A 14,881-nucleotide genomic window follows, 5' to 3' on the forward strand; every position below is an offset into this window, starting at 1 on the left:
AGTATCATCATGGCTGTGTTCCCGAGCCAGCGGTAAAGGGCAGCGTGCCAGCGGATCAGCTAAACCCCAGGGACGATGAGCACCGTCGCAGCTGAGAGCCAGCTGGGGCCAGGACCCAGAGGAGCCGCCGAGGCACGGTGCTGCGGCTGAGGCCGGTGTGCCGAGCCGTGCCGGACTCCCGTGCCGCTGCAGCTGGCAGCAGATGCTCTCTACCCGGCACGTGGAGCCGCCAGGGGCCCTCGCCACGGCCGGACCACGCGGATGGAAAGCTGCAGCCCAGCAGGTAGGAGCCCGGCACGGCGGCTCAAGGCGGGAGCTCTGCATCTCTGTTGCCGCCACGGTGATTTAAAGCTCTCGGTCCCCCAGGGAGCCTCGCTGGCCGGCTGACGCCATCCCACGCCCTATGCCCGAGCCCTATGCCGGAGCGGGCGCCCTCCCTGGCTCAGCCGCCCGCCGACCATGAAGTGCTCATTGCGCTTCTGCTTCCTCTCGACCGCCTTCCTGCTCGTCTTCGTCATGTCCCTCCTCTTCACCTACTCCCACCACAGCATCGCCTACCTGGACCCCGGCGGGCTGGGCAGCATTCACCGGGTGAAGCTGGTGCCTGGCTACGCTGGCATACAGCGGCTCAGCAAGGGGGGGCCGTACCCCCGGGGCTGCACCTGCCGCCGCTGCCCGGCCGAGGAGGCCGGGGCTACCGACTGGTTTGACGGGCGCTACGATGGCACCGTCTCCCCGGTGTGGACCAAGGAGAACATGGACCTGCCGCCCGATGTCCAGAGGTGGTGGATGGTGAGCGAGGGGATGGGCCACCCCCATGCGTCCCCCAGCCCTGGGGCATGCCGTGATGTTCTCCGGCACGGAGAGCGCAGCTTTCTCCTCTGCCGGCGAGAAGGGGGCTGCTGGCTGATGCCCCCCACCCTCCTCCCCCCACAGATGCTGCAGCCCCAGTTCAAGTCCCACAACACCCACGAGGTCCTGAGCAAGCTCTTCCAGATCGTGCCGGGCGAGGATCCCTACCGCTCCCGCGACCCACACCGCTGCCGCCGCTGCGCCGTGGTCGGCAACTCAGGCAACCTGCGTGGCTCCAGCTACGGGCCAGAGATTGATGGGCATGACTTCGTCATGCGGTGAGGGCAGGGGACTACTGCCAGGGACGCTCCCCGCCTGCTCAGCTCCACGGGCAGCACAGAGGCACGGGGCGATGCTGGCAGTACCAGTGGATGCTGAGATCCCACTGTGCACCGCAGCGGCATCTCTCCGGTCTGCTGTGCGTTAGGAGATGCCAGGGCAGTTGTCCCTGTCTCCAGCTGCTTGGTCAAGGAGCCCACTGCGGGTCCTGCCAGGTGCTGGAGTGGGTAGGAGCGCGTCCTGCCTCTGCCACCTCCCCTGGGCTGGCTGGGGGGACCCTCAGCTCATGCTAGCACCCTGAGCACCAGCAGGCTGGGATACTGCTCCTCAGCAGCGTTCAACAGCTGGTGGGGGACACCCTTGTCATCTGTAAGGGACAGGGTGGCTGGGAAGGGGGTGCCACCTTCCCCGCTCTCTCCCCAGGATGAACCAGGCCCCTACGGTGGGTTTTGAGGGTGACGTGGGTGGTCGGACCACACACCATTTCATGTACCCCGAGAGTGCCAAGAACCTGCCTGCCAACGTCAGCTTCGTACTGGTGCCCTTCAAAACCCTGGACCTGCTCTGGATCGCCAGTGCCCTGTCCACCGGCCAGATCAGGTTGTAAGTACCTGGCGAGCACCGGCAGCACCAGGCTGGCAGCTCCCCTGGGAGCGGTGGGGATCCATCTGTTCCTCCCTCCCAGAACATCCCCCGGCACTGGTCCCTTGGCAGCTCAGGCTGGGGTTGGGGGGGCGCAGGACCCCCAGGGAGCTCACCCGCCTCTCTGCTTTTTTCCCAGCACGTACGCGCCCGTGAAACCTTTTCTGCGGGTGGACAAAGAAAAGGTAAGGGGGGGGCTTGTCCCAACCGCTGTGATGAGCACCTGTTTGGCCACGGCCCCCATCACCCCATCTTCCCCCAGGGTCCCCACATACATTTTGGTGCTCCTTCCTGGGGTGCCGATGCTGAAGGGAGTGTGGCCGGGACTCCGGCACTAACCCCAGCCTGTCCTCCCAGGTGCAGATCTACAATCCTGCCTTCTTCAAGTACATCCACGACCGCTGGACGGAGCACCATGGGCGCTACCCCTCCACTGGCATGCTGGTGCTCTTCTTTGCCCTCCACGTCTGCGATGAGGTAGGTGATGGCTCCTCGGGGTCCCCCTCTGGGCTGTGGGGTCCCAGCTGGCATGTGGTGGGTTTGCTGGGATCCTGAACCTTGCAGGATTAAGGAGGGAGGAGGCTTCTTTGGGTCCAACTGCAGCAGTTTCACTTGCTCCCATTGCTTAGCACGATGGTGATGGGCACCCTCGAACGGTGGGAAGGCCGTGTAGAAGGATGTAAGCCTTTGGCACGGTGCGAAATCCCCCCAGCGGCATGGCGGGTGCTCGGTCGAGGGGGTCCCCAGCCCGGCAGAGGGGGGTCAGGGCTGGCTTACCCCCCTCCTCACTGCTGCAGGTGAACGTCTTTGGGTTCGGCGCTGACAGCCGGGGCAACTGGCACCACTACTGGGAGAACAACCGCTACTCCGGGGAGTTCAGGAAGACGGGGGTGCACGACGCCGACTTTGAGGCGCACATCATCGACATGCTGGCTAAAACCAGCAAGATCGAGGTTTACCGGGGGAACTGAGGGCTGCGTCTCCTCCGGCTCCCCTGCGCCAGCTGGGTCCCGGCTGCCCATGGGGGCAGACGGCAAGGGTCTCCCCGGTGGCCTCGGGCAGTGAGCGCTGGGTGGGCAGTGCGGCCCCACACCACCAACAGAGCCGCCCCCGGCAATATTTGGTGCCTCCAGCAGCCAATCAGGTTCAGAGCTAAAGGAGACTTTTTGCTTTTTTTTAATTATTATTATTATTATTATTATTAAGAAACCCAGCTGAGAAAGGATTTGTAAACACAATCAGCGACTGACGGGGCGGTGGGGGCATCCGCCTCACATTTCTTTACAGTCAAACCAAATGCTGCTCTTTTTAAAAAAAGACAAAAAACCACCCACCCACCCCCCCCAAAGCCAGGTGACTTTGGGGAGCACCCAAGCATTGCGTCTGGGCCGAGGGAGACATGGCGGCTGAGCAGCCTCGCCAGTGGAACCAGCTGCTTCTTTCTTCCTTTATTTTGATGGTTTTTTTATTTTTTACCCACCTGGGGCAGCCGCCACCGTCGCTTCCCCAGGGAAGGCTCCTGGCACACAAGCAGGTCCCAGCGCGGCTGCAAGCACATGGACCCATCGCAGGGAGCTGGCAGCCACGGGAAGACGACCGTCGCCGATGCTCCACTGCAGGCTGGTGGCTGCTGGCACAGCCAGGCTAGGAGATGGAGAAGAACCCCAGCTTCGGGGCTGAGCATCCCCTCTACCTGAAGATTGAGGAAGGGTAGGACGGATTTCAGGGGCAACCATGCAAAAGGCAGCTAAGAAATCCGCAGGGTGCTCGAGGGATGTGGAATGCAACGGTGGGGGCCCAGCCCCACCAGAGGGATGGAGACGTGATTTCCCTTCAACTTTCAGGCTGGGAAAAAACAGATTAGAGATAGCTTTAGTGGGTGAATGAACCGTGCTTTTGTGTTGCTATAAACAGACAGCTCTGGTGAGAAGCTGAAATCCCAAAGTCTTTGCTCCGTTTGTGAGGGTGGGGCTTGGTTTACACCAGTCTGGTACAGCCAGTGCCCTCAGGGTCACCGGGGGCTTTTCGGGCTGGACAGGCTGCCCTGCAGCATGGGACGGGGTGCTGCAGAAGGAAACTGCCTCCCCAGAGGTGTAATTAAAACCACTTTCTTTGGGTCAATCAGGCGGGTGGGTTAGTTTTGGGTTGGTTTTTTTTTTTTTTAGTAGATATGAAAAGCTCAAGAAAAAGGCAATCACGGCAAAGTTCCCCCAGAGAGGGATCCTCTGCCTGCACAGCTGGTGACGATGATGCATGCCCAGCACGGCGGCAGCACAAGCCCCAACATGCCAAGACTATGGCAGGGGTTGCAGTGCTGGAGCCCAGCCAGGGGAAGCCCTGCCCACATCACCTGGTTGCAATAGTTACTTGAGGAACAATCACCCTAGGTTTTTTTGGGCTTGGAGGGGTTTTTTTACCCTTTTGTATCTGGCTTTTCTGTAGCAGCCTCTTACCTGTTTCTCTGCTTCAGTTTGGTTGTTTTTCAGGGTTTTCTTCCCTTTTTTTTTGAGGTTTCTCTCTCTGCAATCGTGAAACATGAGGGTTTGGGTCACCTGGAACAGGCATTGTGCATCTCCTGGGCTGGGCAAATTCATCTTTTCTGTCTGCAGGGCTTTGAAGCCCTGAGTTTCGTGGTGGGTTTTGGTAGAAGCAGTGCCACCCTGGCACGAGCAGCCTGCCTGCGACTGCCACGGCCAGCTCCGAACCCCGGGATGCAGAGGCAGGTTGCAGCAAGCCTCAGTCTCCACCTTCCTGGGTTGTTTTTTTTTTAGGGGAAGAAAAATAAAAGACACAAAACCATGAGCAACGAGTGCCTTGACCATCTCCTGTCGGCTATGCCGGGCTGTGCCCGCACCCGCACCGGTGGTAGGGGCTTGGCCGATTTATCTAGCAGTCGTACCTGCTTCCCTCCTTGCGCCAGGCTGGATCTTAGCTGGGAAGTGCTGCGGGGGGAAGAGGGATGCATCCAGGCCACCACTCTGGTGGCTGGAGAGGCCAAATCCAGTGTGATGAGGCTGGACCAGTTCCTGTCCCAGCTGAGCAGAGCCAGACCAGACAATCACAGGGCGAGCAAAGGCGCCAGGTACCAAACCCGCCAGCAGCACAGGGCCGGCATGCGGCGAAGGGCGCGCTCATGGCTCCTTGCTGCCCTATTTTTTTTTTTGGCTAACTTCCTTCCCCTAGCTCCCCCCCCTTTTTTTAATTATTATGATTATTATTTTTATTATTATTATTTAAGCTGTCCCGCTAGGACTCGCGACCCCTTCTGTTTCTCTCGCAGAGTGGCTGCCAGCCCCATGCACGAGGAGCATGCTGCACGCCTGGCGGGGAGGGGGCCACGGGCGCACCACCGAGGAGGAGCACCACTGTACTGTACATAGAGGAGATGTAGGCAGAGGCTACAGGCAGGGGGGCAGGCAGGGAGGAGGTGCCCAGGCTTGCCCACCTGGCAGAGGTAGTCTTCATCACGCGGTGCCTGATCGAGCCCCCGTCGCCTCCCACTCCGCCAGGAGAGGGAGAGACCTGTTGCTCTGACCTAGAACTAGGAGCAGGCAAGTGGCTTCGCCCATAGCCTCTGTGTACATGGGTACTTCTGCACACAACTGTCTTAAAACTTTTTTTTTTTTAAAGTCAATAAAAAACATGCATCGGAATCGCTCTGTGTTTTCCTTCCAGTAGTCCTGCCTGCTATGCCTTCGCCTGCACCCAAGACCAGGCGTCGGTGGGGTTGGGAGAGGAGGGAAAGGGAGCGGGAGGGTTGCTGGGGCCGAGAAGATGCTCTGCTGTCCTCTCCGACTGGCTGTATCTGGGCTGACATCAGCCACTGGCTGTGATTAGCACCCGTCCACCAGAGCAGGAGCTGAACCTGGCCCCACGCTGGCCTGGGTGCCCAGTGGCAGAGTCCTGACACAACCCCTCCAGCCAAAGCCCATGGTTAGGTGATGCCACTGCTCACCCAGACCCTGCGTCCGTGTCCCATACAGCCCTCCTGACCATCCTTGGAGCCTAAAAAAGATGCTCCGGTCCCAAATGGCCCATGCCCCCAAGGCCCCGCACAGGCGCAGGGAAGGACATGGACAAACTCTTGAAGGACGTAATTTTGAAAGCAGGTGCAGGCACAGCAGGGGAAGGGACTTTCCCTGGAGTCACCCAGCAGGGCCAGGGCTTGCTCCAGCTCCCAAGTTCCCAGCTCCCACCACCAAAGGCTGGACTGTGCAACAGGCCCAGTGTCCCTGCAGGATCCTGTCCAGATGACCAGGGGGTTGGGATCCTGAAAGACAGACAAGGCTCTTGTGTAAGAAATCGCCAAATTCGGGAGTAGTTAAAATGCCTCTTTATTAACATACAAACCTAGCAACATTTAAGCCAACCAAAATATTAAATGAAATAAAGCATGATATAAATACAGCACAGATAACAACATGGCCTCAGTGGAGAGCAGCAAACTCACCCTGACTTGTGCGCTTAGGAACAACTGTCCATATCCTCCACCATGGGGTCTAACAATCAGAGCAGCTTTGTCTCTCCTAAACCCCCCTGAATCCAAAGCCGGCAGAGTTGAGACCACTGCTCCTCTCAAAGACAGACCACCTGGCAGGAGGTCTTACAGTTTAACATTTCTACAACCCCAGAGGTCAAAGGGATTAAAAAAATCACCATCCCCACACTGCTAGAGCCAATCTGCTGTTGTCTGCTTGCCATGACCCTGCAAGGGGAGAGGGAGATGGCTGTAGTGGATGGGGAACCATGCTACTGAAGTTGCTCCTTGCTCTGTCCCACCTCAGCTACATCCATTGCACAACATTCACAAGTGTAAGGCACTAGAAAAATGTTTTCACAGGTTCAAACTTCAGTTGTTCTTAAAATTGCAGCAGTAGCACACTTCCGAAGTCCTGCCAGCCCTTTAAAATCTGGTCTCAGGAGATTTGATAAAAGCACAAAGGGGGTTTGGACAAGTAAATTGGTGCACCCAATAACCAGAAGCAATGGTGGAGTTCACAAGATGGCAGTCTCTGCTCAGGAAGAACTGCATTGGGTCCAAGAAGCAGGGAACCCTTCTCCCACAGAGCTCAGGTCTCCTGTAAAACCAGTGACAGCAGTCACACATGCACAGCTGGGAACAAGAGCAGCAAATGACAGAAAGAAAGCACATTGTCTCAGGGGCAGCAGCAAGGAGTTGATCTGGGCCAAAAAGGGTTTTACCCAACTCTTTCCAGAGACTCAGGAAACATTACCATCACCCAGCTGCTTGGCAGGTGGTCTGGAAACAACTGCATTCACAGCACAGGCACACTCCTTTCCCTCAAGCACGGCTTGGGTTGCTTCTCTGGCAGAAGCACATATGAGCAGGGACATATCCTGCCGCAAGCCTGACCATGAGATGCAGGAGAACCTGTCAAGGACTTCAGGGACATCAGTATCTACAAAGCAGCACTTTGTTTTGTGCTGTAACTCAGAAGCCAGCCTGACATCAGGAATCCAGCAGAGCTTTGAGACAAATGGGAGGTGAGAAGTCTCAGAGCCATCTCCACAAACATTACAGGCACCAGCAGATCCCCTCCGCTCCCACTTCTCCTGACTCCTGCCTCCAAATGTCAGCTGGTACAGCAGGGAAGCGTTCACGCAGAGAATTTTGTTTCCTTTAATGGAACGGGACACTCACAGAGTACTCTACACCAGCCTAGGCTTCTTTCTTTAAAGAAAGAAGAAAATCCATTATAGCATAAGCAATATAGTGAATAAATCCATTTCGGGGGGGGGGGGCGGGGGGGGAGGGAAGGTGTCAGCACAGACAGCTGTACAAGCACAGGGGCTCCCAGCTCATTTAGTTTAGTTCAATACAAATTCCAGCCTCAGACCAGCAGCATACTGCAATAGCAGCTTCCGCCATCCCCTGTGCTTGCTCAAAAATATCTGCCGACGTTTGTGTCTGCTCTGTACACTCAGCACGCAGTTTTCCAGGAAGAAAATCAAATGGCAGGCACAATCAGTGGCCAAATACCTCACCTCAAGCTTTAAGGCATTTACAAATATTTAAAGTTTTTTTTGCCTCCCTCAAATGCAAAGACTGCACTTGCCTAGGGCTATAAGCACCGCTACAATCACAATGCTTAAGGAAAGTTTAAAGTGCAAAGAAAATTTTCAAATGCTTTTTAGAGACAGCTTGAAATCATGTGATGACATTAACCCCTCCTTCCCCAAGTCCTGTTCCCTGACTGAATGCTTTTTTTAAAATGAAAATCCAAACAATCAGTTAAGGAAAAGGTAGTTTAAAACAGAAAAGCATCCTGAAATGGGTGCAAATTAACCTGACCAAGTATTATAATAAAATCATTCAGGAAGACAAATCTGAAGGTTGTGAATGTTCTGCTGGACATTATCAGAAGCCAAGTACTCTGTTTTAAGTAAGAACGACTTCTGCCCTTGCAAGCAACTTCCCCCCCAGCAAACATGGAAACTACCCTGTTTATATAGATTTCTTCCCAAAACGTAATCATTTTGGTTAAAGTGTGCTGGAAGGACAAGGTTAGTGATGTCTGTGCTGTACCTTTACAGTTGCAAGAATGTGCCAGAGACAGACAAGAGTTTCGAGCAATTGAGTGTGCACGTTCCCCACCTCCCCCGTGTGGCACCATTTCCTTCGTCGCAACAAAAAATGTGAGAGGGAAATGTATGTTGGAAAACAAGTGTCACCGCCGCTCTCGCTTTCTCAATAACGCTGTCCCGATTCTGCCCAGAGCCATTGCTATCACTCAGCGCTTGTCCGGCACTAAGGCTGCAGAGGAAAATGCTCCCTGAGCTGGGAATCAGGGCTGATCATCTCTCCAAGCCTGGGCTTAAGTGGTTAAGTAATGGGCAAAGGATCAAACCGCAATCACGCCTCTCCTTCCACCTCAGCTCAGCCACTCTGCCATCCCCTTGCCTGTTTTTATTTCACCATGCCTCGCTCTTGATAGGCAAAAGGAACTAATGTGCTCCACTGCCTGAGCAAGGAGATCAGAGAAGTGTTAAGAAAAGTGGGAAAACCCTGGCACAGGGAGAAGGAGGGTTAAATGATGGAACACACAGCGGCCACAACCCCCCCTGGGAGTTTGGATGTTGGTATCTGCACAGTCTAAAAGCTGAAGAGCTTATATTGAGGCAGAGAGACAGATCTAGAACCAACCTGGCTCAGATGATGAAGCATCAGGCAGAATGAAGAGAAGAACCTTGCGCACGAGAAGTCCTACAGCAGCACAGGCTGGAGTTCGGAGGTGTTGCAGGAACAGCAACATCATCGGTAGCAGCTTGAAGGCGACAGTAGAAAGGAAGAATCCAAGCTTACACCAAGACTTGGAGATGCAGTGGAAGTTTCACATAGCCTCCTCTCCTTGCCACAAAATAATAAGAAGAAACTGTCCAACAAGGCAGATCAAACCTGGATACTGGAGCCAGCACAGAGAAGACAAGAAGAAACTAAGTCTGGCAAAAATAGATGGGAAAAATCAGCGTAGCATCTTCCTGAAACAGAAATCATCATCCCTAAGTAGACTAATAAACGCCCTCTTCTCTAATTCCATTTTTACTCAAGCCTTTCAGTACTCACTCAAGGACTAACAAAACATGAGAACTCGGGAAAGGACGCAACAAGGGTAAGACAACGTAATACCTCTGGAGAAATCATTTAATTGAAGAGGCTGCCCAGTAAGTGCTACCTCTCACACAAGTTCCCCACACTACTCTATAGACAACACCTGGGCAAGCAAGCCCTTCCCAGCGTTACAGGGATGCTGTACATGTAGATGGATTCACCACCACCACGCCAGCAAACCCACTCAGATGTTGCCTTCCGGGGTAAGAAAAAACAAGCCTACATGTGCCAAGTGTATGCTACCCACAGGCCATGCTTTCCCTAAAATTTGTCACTGATGGGTAATAAGTTTATCCTAAAATGGGTTATGCTCAACCTAAAGTATTTTAGCCAAAAAGATAAATTATTTTCTCATACTAAACTCCACTTAGCTTCCCCTGCAAAGATGCCTGTATCAGCAAAATCTACAGGACTGTTCCCATTCTGGACAGCAAGACTCAGAGAACTGGTAACAACCCTGTGACTGCTACATACGAGGTGCACAGGGCAGACCTGCTGCTGCTGCTTCAGCACGGAACGAGGCCACTATCCTTTTCAGTGCAGAGGAGGGGGATGCTATTTTAGTATTTCCCATCCAAGGTTCATAGTCTTACCATGCAGAATGAGAACAAACCACCTTTCTCAGCAGAAAGCATTTTGAGGCAGTTTTAAGGATGAGAATCATGATGCATAATTTTACAGTCCATGTTATTCAGCATCTTAGATGCTAAGACTGTGTCTTGGCTTGGAAGACTAGCAGCTTCCAAGATCCAATTTCTAATTTTCTAATTTGAAGGTGTACTAAAGGTGGTAACTGATTTTTTTGTTCTTTTTTTAGGCACTCTACTTTTAGTCATCAGATAAAGGGATTAGAGTCTTACATCACCGTTTAATACCTCTGGAAGAAAACACTACACTAGTAGGACCTTTCTCAGTCTCAGTGTCTAGCACTACTTTAAAACATGCTACCCAATTGTCCCCTTGACAGGTATTCAAGTTGGTGAAGGCAAACTATTCTTTAACATTATAAGGTTAAAAAATAGCTGCCAGAAATTAAATCAACTAAGCGTGAACAGCAGCCAAAGACTACAGGTTCTGATAAAAAACAAGAATCAGAATTCATAGCAGGGAAAGCCAGAGTAGGCGTTAATGAGCTGCAAGACTGACAATTATCAAACCACCTATCTCTAAGTCTCAAACAGCAAATATAACATTACAGAAAGTGTTGCTGTATCTATCAGCACGATAGAAAATTATTTTCACTCTCTATTTTTGCTATTGAAAAGTCAATAGATCTAGACATAAAATAAACCTAAGCAGATATAATGACAAAAGTAGCTCATAAAACACAATTTTGTCAGAACTGCTGTGGGAAGAGACACCTGTATCAAAAGTTGTCTGAGGAACTAACAGGCACCTACAAATTAGGGAAAAGAAAAAATAATCACAAGGAGGAATATAATCTGCCTGTAACACTTCAGGAACGAGTGGTTGGTAGAGGACAGCATGCTGCTAACTTTCCCATTTGGTCTTAACTATTCTAACTCCGCAGAGAACAAACTGAATGGTTTGAGCTTAGATCTCTCTTCAAGGAGTTGCATTAAGTACTACAGCTTGCCTCAGCTGCGTGCTTTGTTTTCTCCCGAAGAAGTATCACGCCTCAACAGCAACCACAAATGGTCAATAAACTCTAATCAGAAGGGCTGCTCTAAGACACACCCTAAGTATCACGTATAAAACTCTGTTTGGTTGAATGCTTGTTTCCCCAGATAAGCAAGGCACAGCAACATCCCATAAAACCAATGGAGGGACAAGAGGATGGACACATATTTTTTGAGTGACCTGGTGCACTGTTCCCAGGTGACAGGCTGGTAAAGCAGAGGTCCTCCTTGGTACACACAACCAGCACAGGAATAGTGGAATTGCAGTATCCCTCTATGCGGAAAAGACATGCAAGAAGCGACTGGATTTTCAACTGCTATCAGATGCTTTATGAACCTTTCATTTAAGCAACTAAACCTGATATACCAGGCAAAATTTTAATCTGGAGAGCAATAATAGGGGAAGTTGGAATAAATTACAATCTCCACCTTCAACAGCCATGCAGGGTAATCTCAGCTGTGAGATGCCAAAAAGCTGCCCTACTGTGGTCACTACATTTCAGACTGGGGAATTTTTGCATGTTCAAGTTCAAAAGTTGTTAAGTTCAAAATCCTTGAAGAGGTCACACACTAAAAAGGAATTCACCATTCACAAAGGAGAGCATGCTCCAAGTGACATCTGCGTTCAACCTACTATAGTCCCATGCTCAAATCCTTAATTCTCTTACACCCCTTCCCAACTCTCCACTCCAAGGTTTCACAGTTTCCGTATCACCCTGAATGGGGTACCTTGCTCTGACAACCTGTTTTAAGGTGTAAAGGTCTTAGACTTTCACCTTTCCTGCCTTAGGGATATTTGACTTCTTTTGCATGCTGAGAACACCTGGATCATGAACTGGCAGACCAAAGACTCAACCGAAAGCATGACCCGAAGCAACTAAAACAGCAGAAAGCAAACTTAAAAGAAGAACCAGGCAAGGTTTTGAGCTCATATTTACACTACTGATGCTTGCCATTGAACTGGAAAAGAAAGTGCCTCAAAACAGTTCCAGATCGTAAAGAAAGTGTTCATCGTGGCTGACAGGGCAGACATCAGTGCAAGGTTGTGTTTGAAGTCCAGACAGAAAGATGCTGGAGCAGAAAGACCATGAGGAGTATGCGGGTGGCAGAGGCAGGGAAAACGTGTAACAGGTCTTCAAGTAAATAAAGAGAATCTTTGCTTTTGATTGTGCTCACAATGCGAAGAAGAAAAAGAAGATGTAAATGTGTGCAATACAATTCAGCATCCCCTCACTTCTTTACCATTTACCATCAGTGTTTGAATCGGCGCATTTTGACACTTGAAGAAGAGGTGAATCCCAGCTGCGCTGGCTGAAGCATCTGTATGAGGAGCATGATGCAAAGAGCTTTGCTGAAGGAAAGGAATTTATAATCCCACTGCCACACTCCCTTCACTCCCTCTATTCAATCCCCTCAGCTGAGGGCCTACCAAGATAGAGAAGTAGGAAGTACAACAGATTTGAGGAGAAAAACAGAAGACAACTTCTCAAGTCCAGCAGGAGCTGCTGAGATGCTTTCTCACCACCAGAAGAAAACCCAGCACCACAGATGAGACAAATGCTGGGTCTTTTCCTCCCAACTTCAAAATAACCGCAGGCAGCCAAAAGGACAAGATGTTGTCCCCTCCTGCTGCTCAAGTACCCCAAACCAACACAAGTTTTACATGAACCTTGCCAGATGAGGTTGACCAAGTCACATAAAAAAAGGAAAGTGAAAGAAAATCCCCAACGAGATTGTACACTGTGCAGCTGGAACAGAAGCAGCATTTCAACACAGCTAATAACATTAAACACTAACATCTGTCCTTGCTAGAAATCAGTATGTTTGCTAACAAAAAACCGAAACAAATCCCATTCCTTTATAGAAGTGAAACACACATGTCGATCTTCAATTATATTTATAGAAGGCCATTTAGTTTCAGTGACCCCACACAAAAAAAATCCAATCACAACAATAACAAAAAACTTACCAGCGCTACTGTCATCTCAACGATCTGATGATTAAATCTACTTGACTCCCTGTTAGGAAAAAAAAAAAAAAAGGGGGGAGGGGGGGCAGTGACAGGCTGGACTATACCAAAACCCGTCTCTTGGCTGCTGCTCACACAACGCTATGTCTCATGCCAGTGAGGTAGCTGATCGTTCTATTGCTGTGTGCATCGATGCATTGACCCCTCTACAACGTGATATGCGGAGAGCAGGGTGAAGTCACAGCGTTCATCTGAACTACAGGCAGCAAATACCTGCTGTCCCATGCCTTACGCTGGAGAGGAGAGAGGAAGGGTATAGTCCTCAGGGGTTCACCTGAACCCTTCCCAGCACCATAAGGCTAGGGCCTCTGGTGGGGTTCACTCCAAACAGGCTTCCCATGGACTGCTGGATGCATGATCAGCACTGTGCTTCATCCACTGGGGCATGGGGGAGCCTGGCAAGCAAAGGGTTGAAGGAGGGAGAAAGACAGGATCAGGAAAGCTTGAAAATTAAAGTTTTAAAATATACAAAATGTAACACACTGGAAAAAGTTTAAAAGTTGCAAGACAAGAAAGGAAAAGAAAGAAATATATGTGAGAAGAATGGACTGGAAGATTGTGGGAGAATACTCCAGCTTGGGAAAAGGAGCAGGTCAGGTATAGTCAGCACTACTCCCTTTGGTAGCCACTCAGTTCCTCCTCATCCTTGCGGCGACGATGTGTGAAGAGGGAGCTGAAGGGGTAGAGCTTGGCTTTGGCCTGGAAGCGCTGCCCAGCAATGTCGATCTCATACTCGCCCTGGTTGATGAAGTCAGTTGTCACCACCAGCTCTTCTCCTGTCTTCTCATCAAAGTGCTGCACAAAGCCAAGGCATACATGGCGCTCCAGAGTGTAGCTGTAGGCACTGCTGGTGGTCTTGCCCACGTAGCGGCCATTGCGGAAAATGGGCTCCCCCCACCAGGGCCAGAGGTCCATATCTGTGTCGTGGTCCTCAAGAATGAACATGGTAAAGCGCTTGTACACACCGTTCTGCTTCTGTTCCAACAGCGCTTCCTGGCCAACAAACTGCATTCCCTGTGGAGAAGCGGAAGCATCAGCTGAGGAAGGGAACATGAACTGTAGCAGCTGCTGAGTTTCAGCAGACACGCGTACTGACACAAGGTGAATTTGTGCTCGGAACTCATGCCCTATCGAGACAGGCTGCTTCTATAGGCAAGAAGCCCAGCTCAGGCAGGAGCTTTACTGTTGTTGTTCCAGATGCTAAAAGACACAAAAATATTTGTGAAATGGGCCTTTAAAAAATTCATTCTAATTTTCACTATAGTGAAAACATGTCACCTTTCTAGTTTTTGCCATTTTTCTGGTTCCAGGAACTCTACCATGTTTTATAAACCAGAGGGAAACTGTAATAACAGATGAAATTTGTGTCCCTGATCACTACCCTCCCTTCTCTAAATTATTTGATACAAGCATTTGTTTTGGCTTGTGCAAAGATGTGAGAAAGAAGGCAACAAGCAAGTGACAGAGATGGCACCTGCCACCACAACAAGCAGGATACAACTCTACGTTCTTCTGTGGTTTAATAAAAATAGAGAACTCCCTTGTTTCAGTAAAACTAGAGGACACCTGTTCTTGGCCCCATCCTCATATTTTACTTCATTAAATGCCACTTGGTGCACAGGCTGGCTTTTGCTTCATCAGACTGGGAAAACAGCTGGGAGAAACATGAACTCTGAGCATCTGTAAGGTACACAGCACCCTCCACCATACAGAGCACTGCACACATGAGCAACACAGGACACTACACAGATCCCTGGGAATGCTGCCCAGGAAGGAGGAAGACATAATACTTTTGATATTTCTAGCACC

General features: G+C 51.0%; 2 protein-coding genes across 6 annotated transcripts in view; one reads left to right on the plus strand and one right to left on the minus strand.

Annotated features, from left to right (window-relative positions):
* The window catches only part of ST3GAL2 (ST3 beta-galactoside alpha-2,3-sialyltransferase 2), a 15,240-nt gene continuing 359 nt past the window's right edge, over positions 1-14,881 (plus strand). The window contains exons 1-7 of one of the 2 annotated variants that reach the window (XM_010584182.1): positions 1-283; positions 367-792; positions 937-1,130; positions 1,555-1,734; positions 1,913-1,958; positions 2,131-2,250; positions 2,571-3,536. In XM_010584182.1, coding sequence (XP_010582484.1) covers positions 460-792; positions 937-1,130; positions 1,555-1,734; positions 1,913-1,958; positions 2,131-2,250; positions 2,571-2,744 — 1,047 coding nt within the window. In that variant the 5' untranslated portion in view covers positions 1-283; positions 367-459 and the 3' untranslated portion in view covers positions 2,745-3,536. The remainder of the gene's footprint in view (positions 284-366; positions 793-936; positions 1,131-1,554; positions 1,735-1,912; positions 1,959-2,130; positions 2,251-2,570; positions 3,537-14,881) is intronic. The other variant, XM_010584190.1, reaches the window with a different exon arrangement.
* PDPR (pyruvate dehydrogenase phosphatase regulatory subunit) overlaps positions 8,218-14,881 on the minus strand; it is a 25,669-nt gene continuing 19,005 nt past the window's right edge. For all 4 annotated transcript variants that reach the window (XM_010584154.1, XM_010584146.1, XM_010584170.1 and 1 more), the window contains one exon: positions 8,218-14,086. In XM_010584154.1, coding sequence (XP_010582456.1) covers positions 13,682-14,086 — 405 coding nt within the window. In that variant the 3' untranslated portion in view covers positions 8,218-13,681. The remainder of the gene's footprint in view (positions 14,087-14,881) is intronic.

The sequence above is a fragment of the Haliaeetus leucocephalus genome, unplaced genomic scaffold (genome assembly GCF_000737465.1).
Source record: "Haliaeetus leucocephalus isolate CR32 unplaced genomic scaffold, Haliaeetus_leucocephalus-4.0 Scaffold92, whole genome shotgun sequence".
Lineage (NCBI taxonomy): Eukaryota > Metazoa > Chordata > Aves > Accipitriformes > Accipitridae > Haliaeetus > Haliaeetus leucocephalus.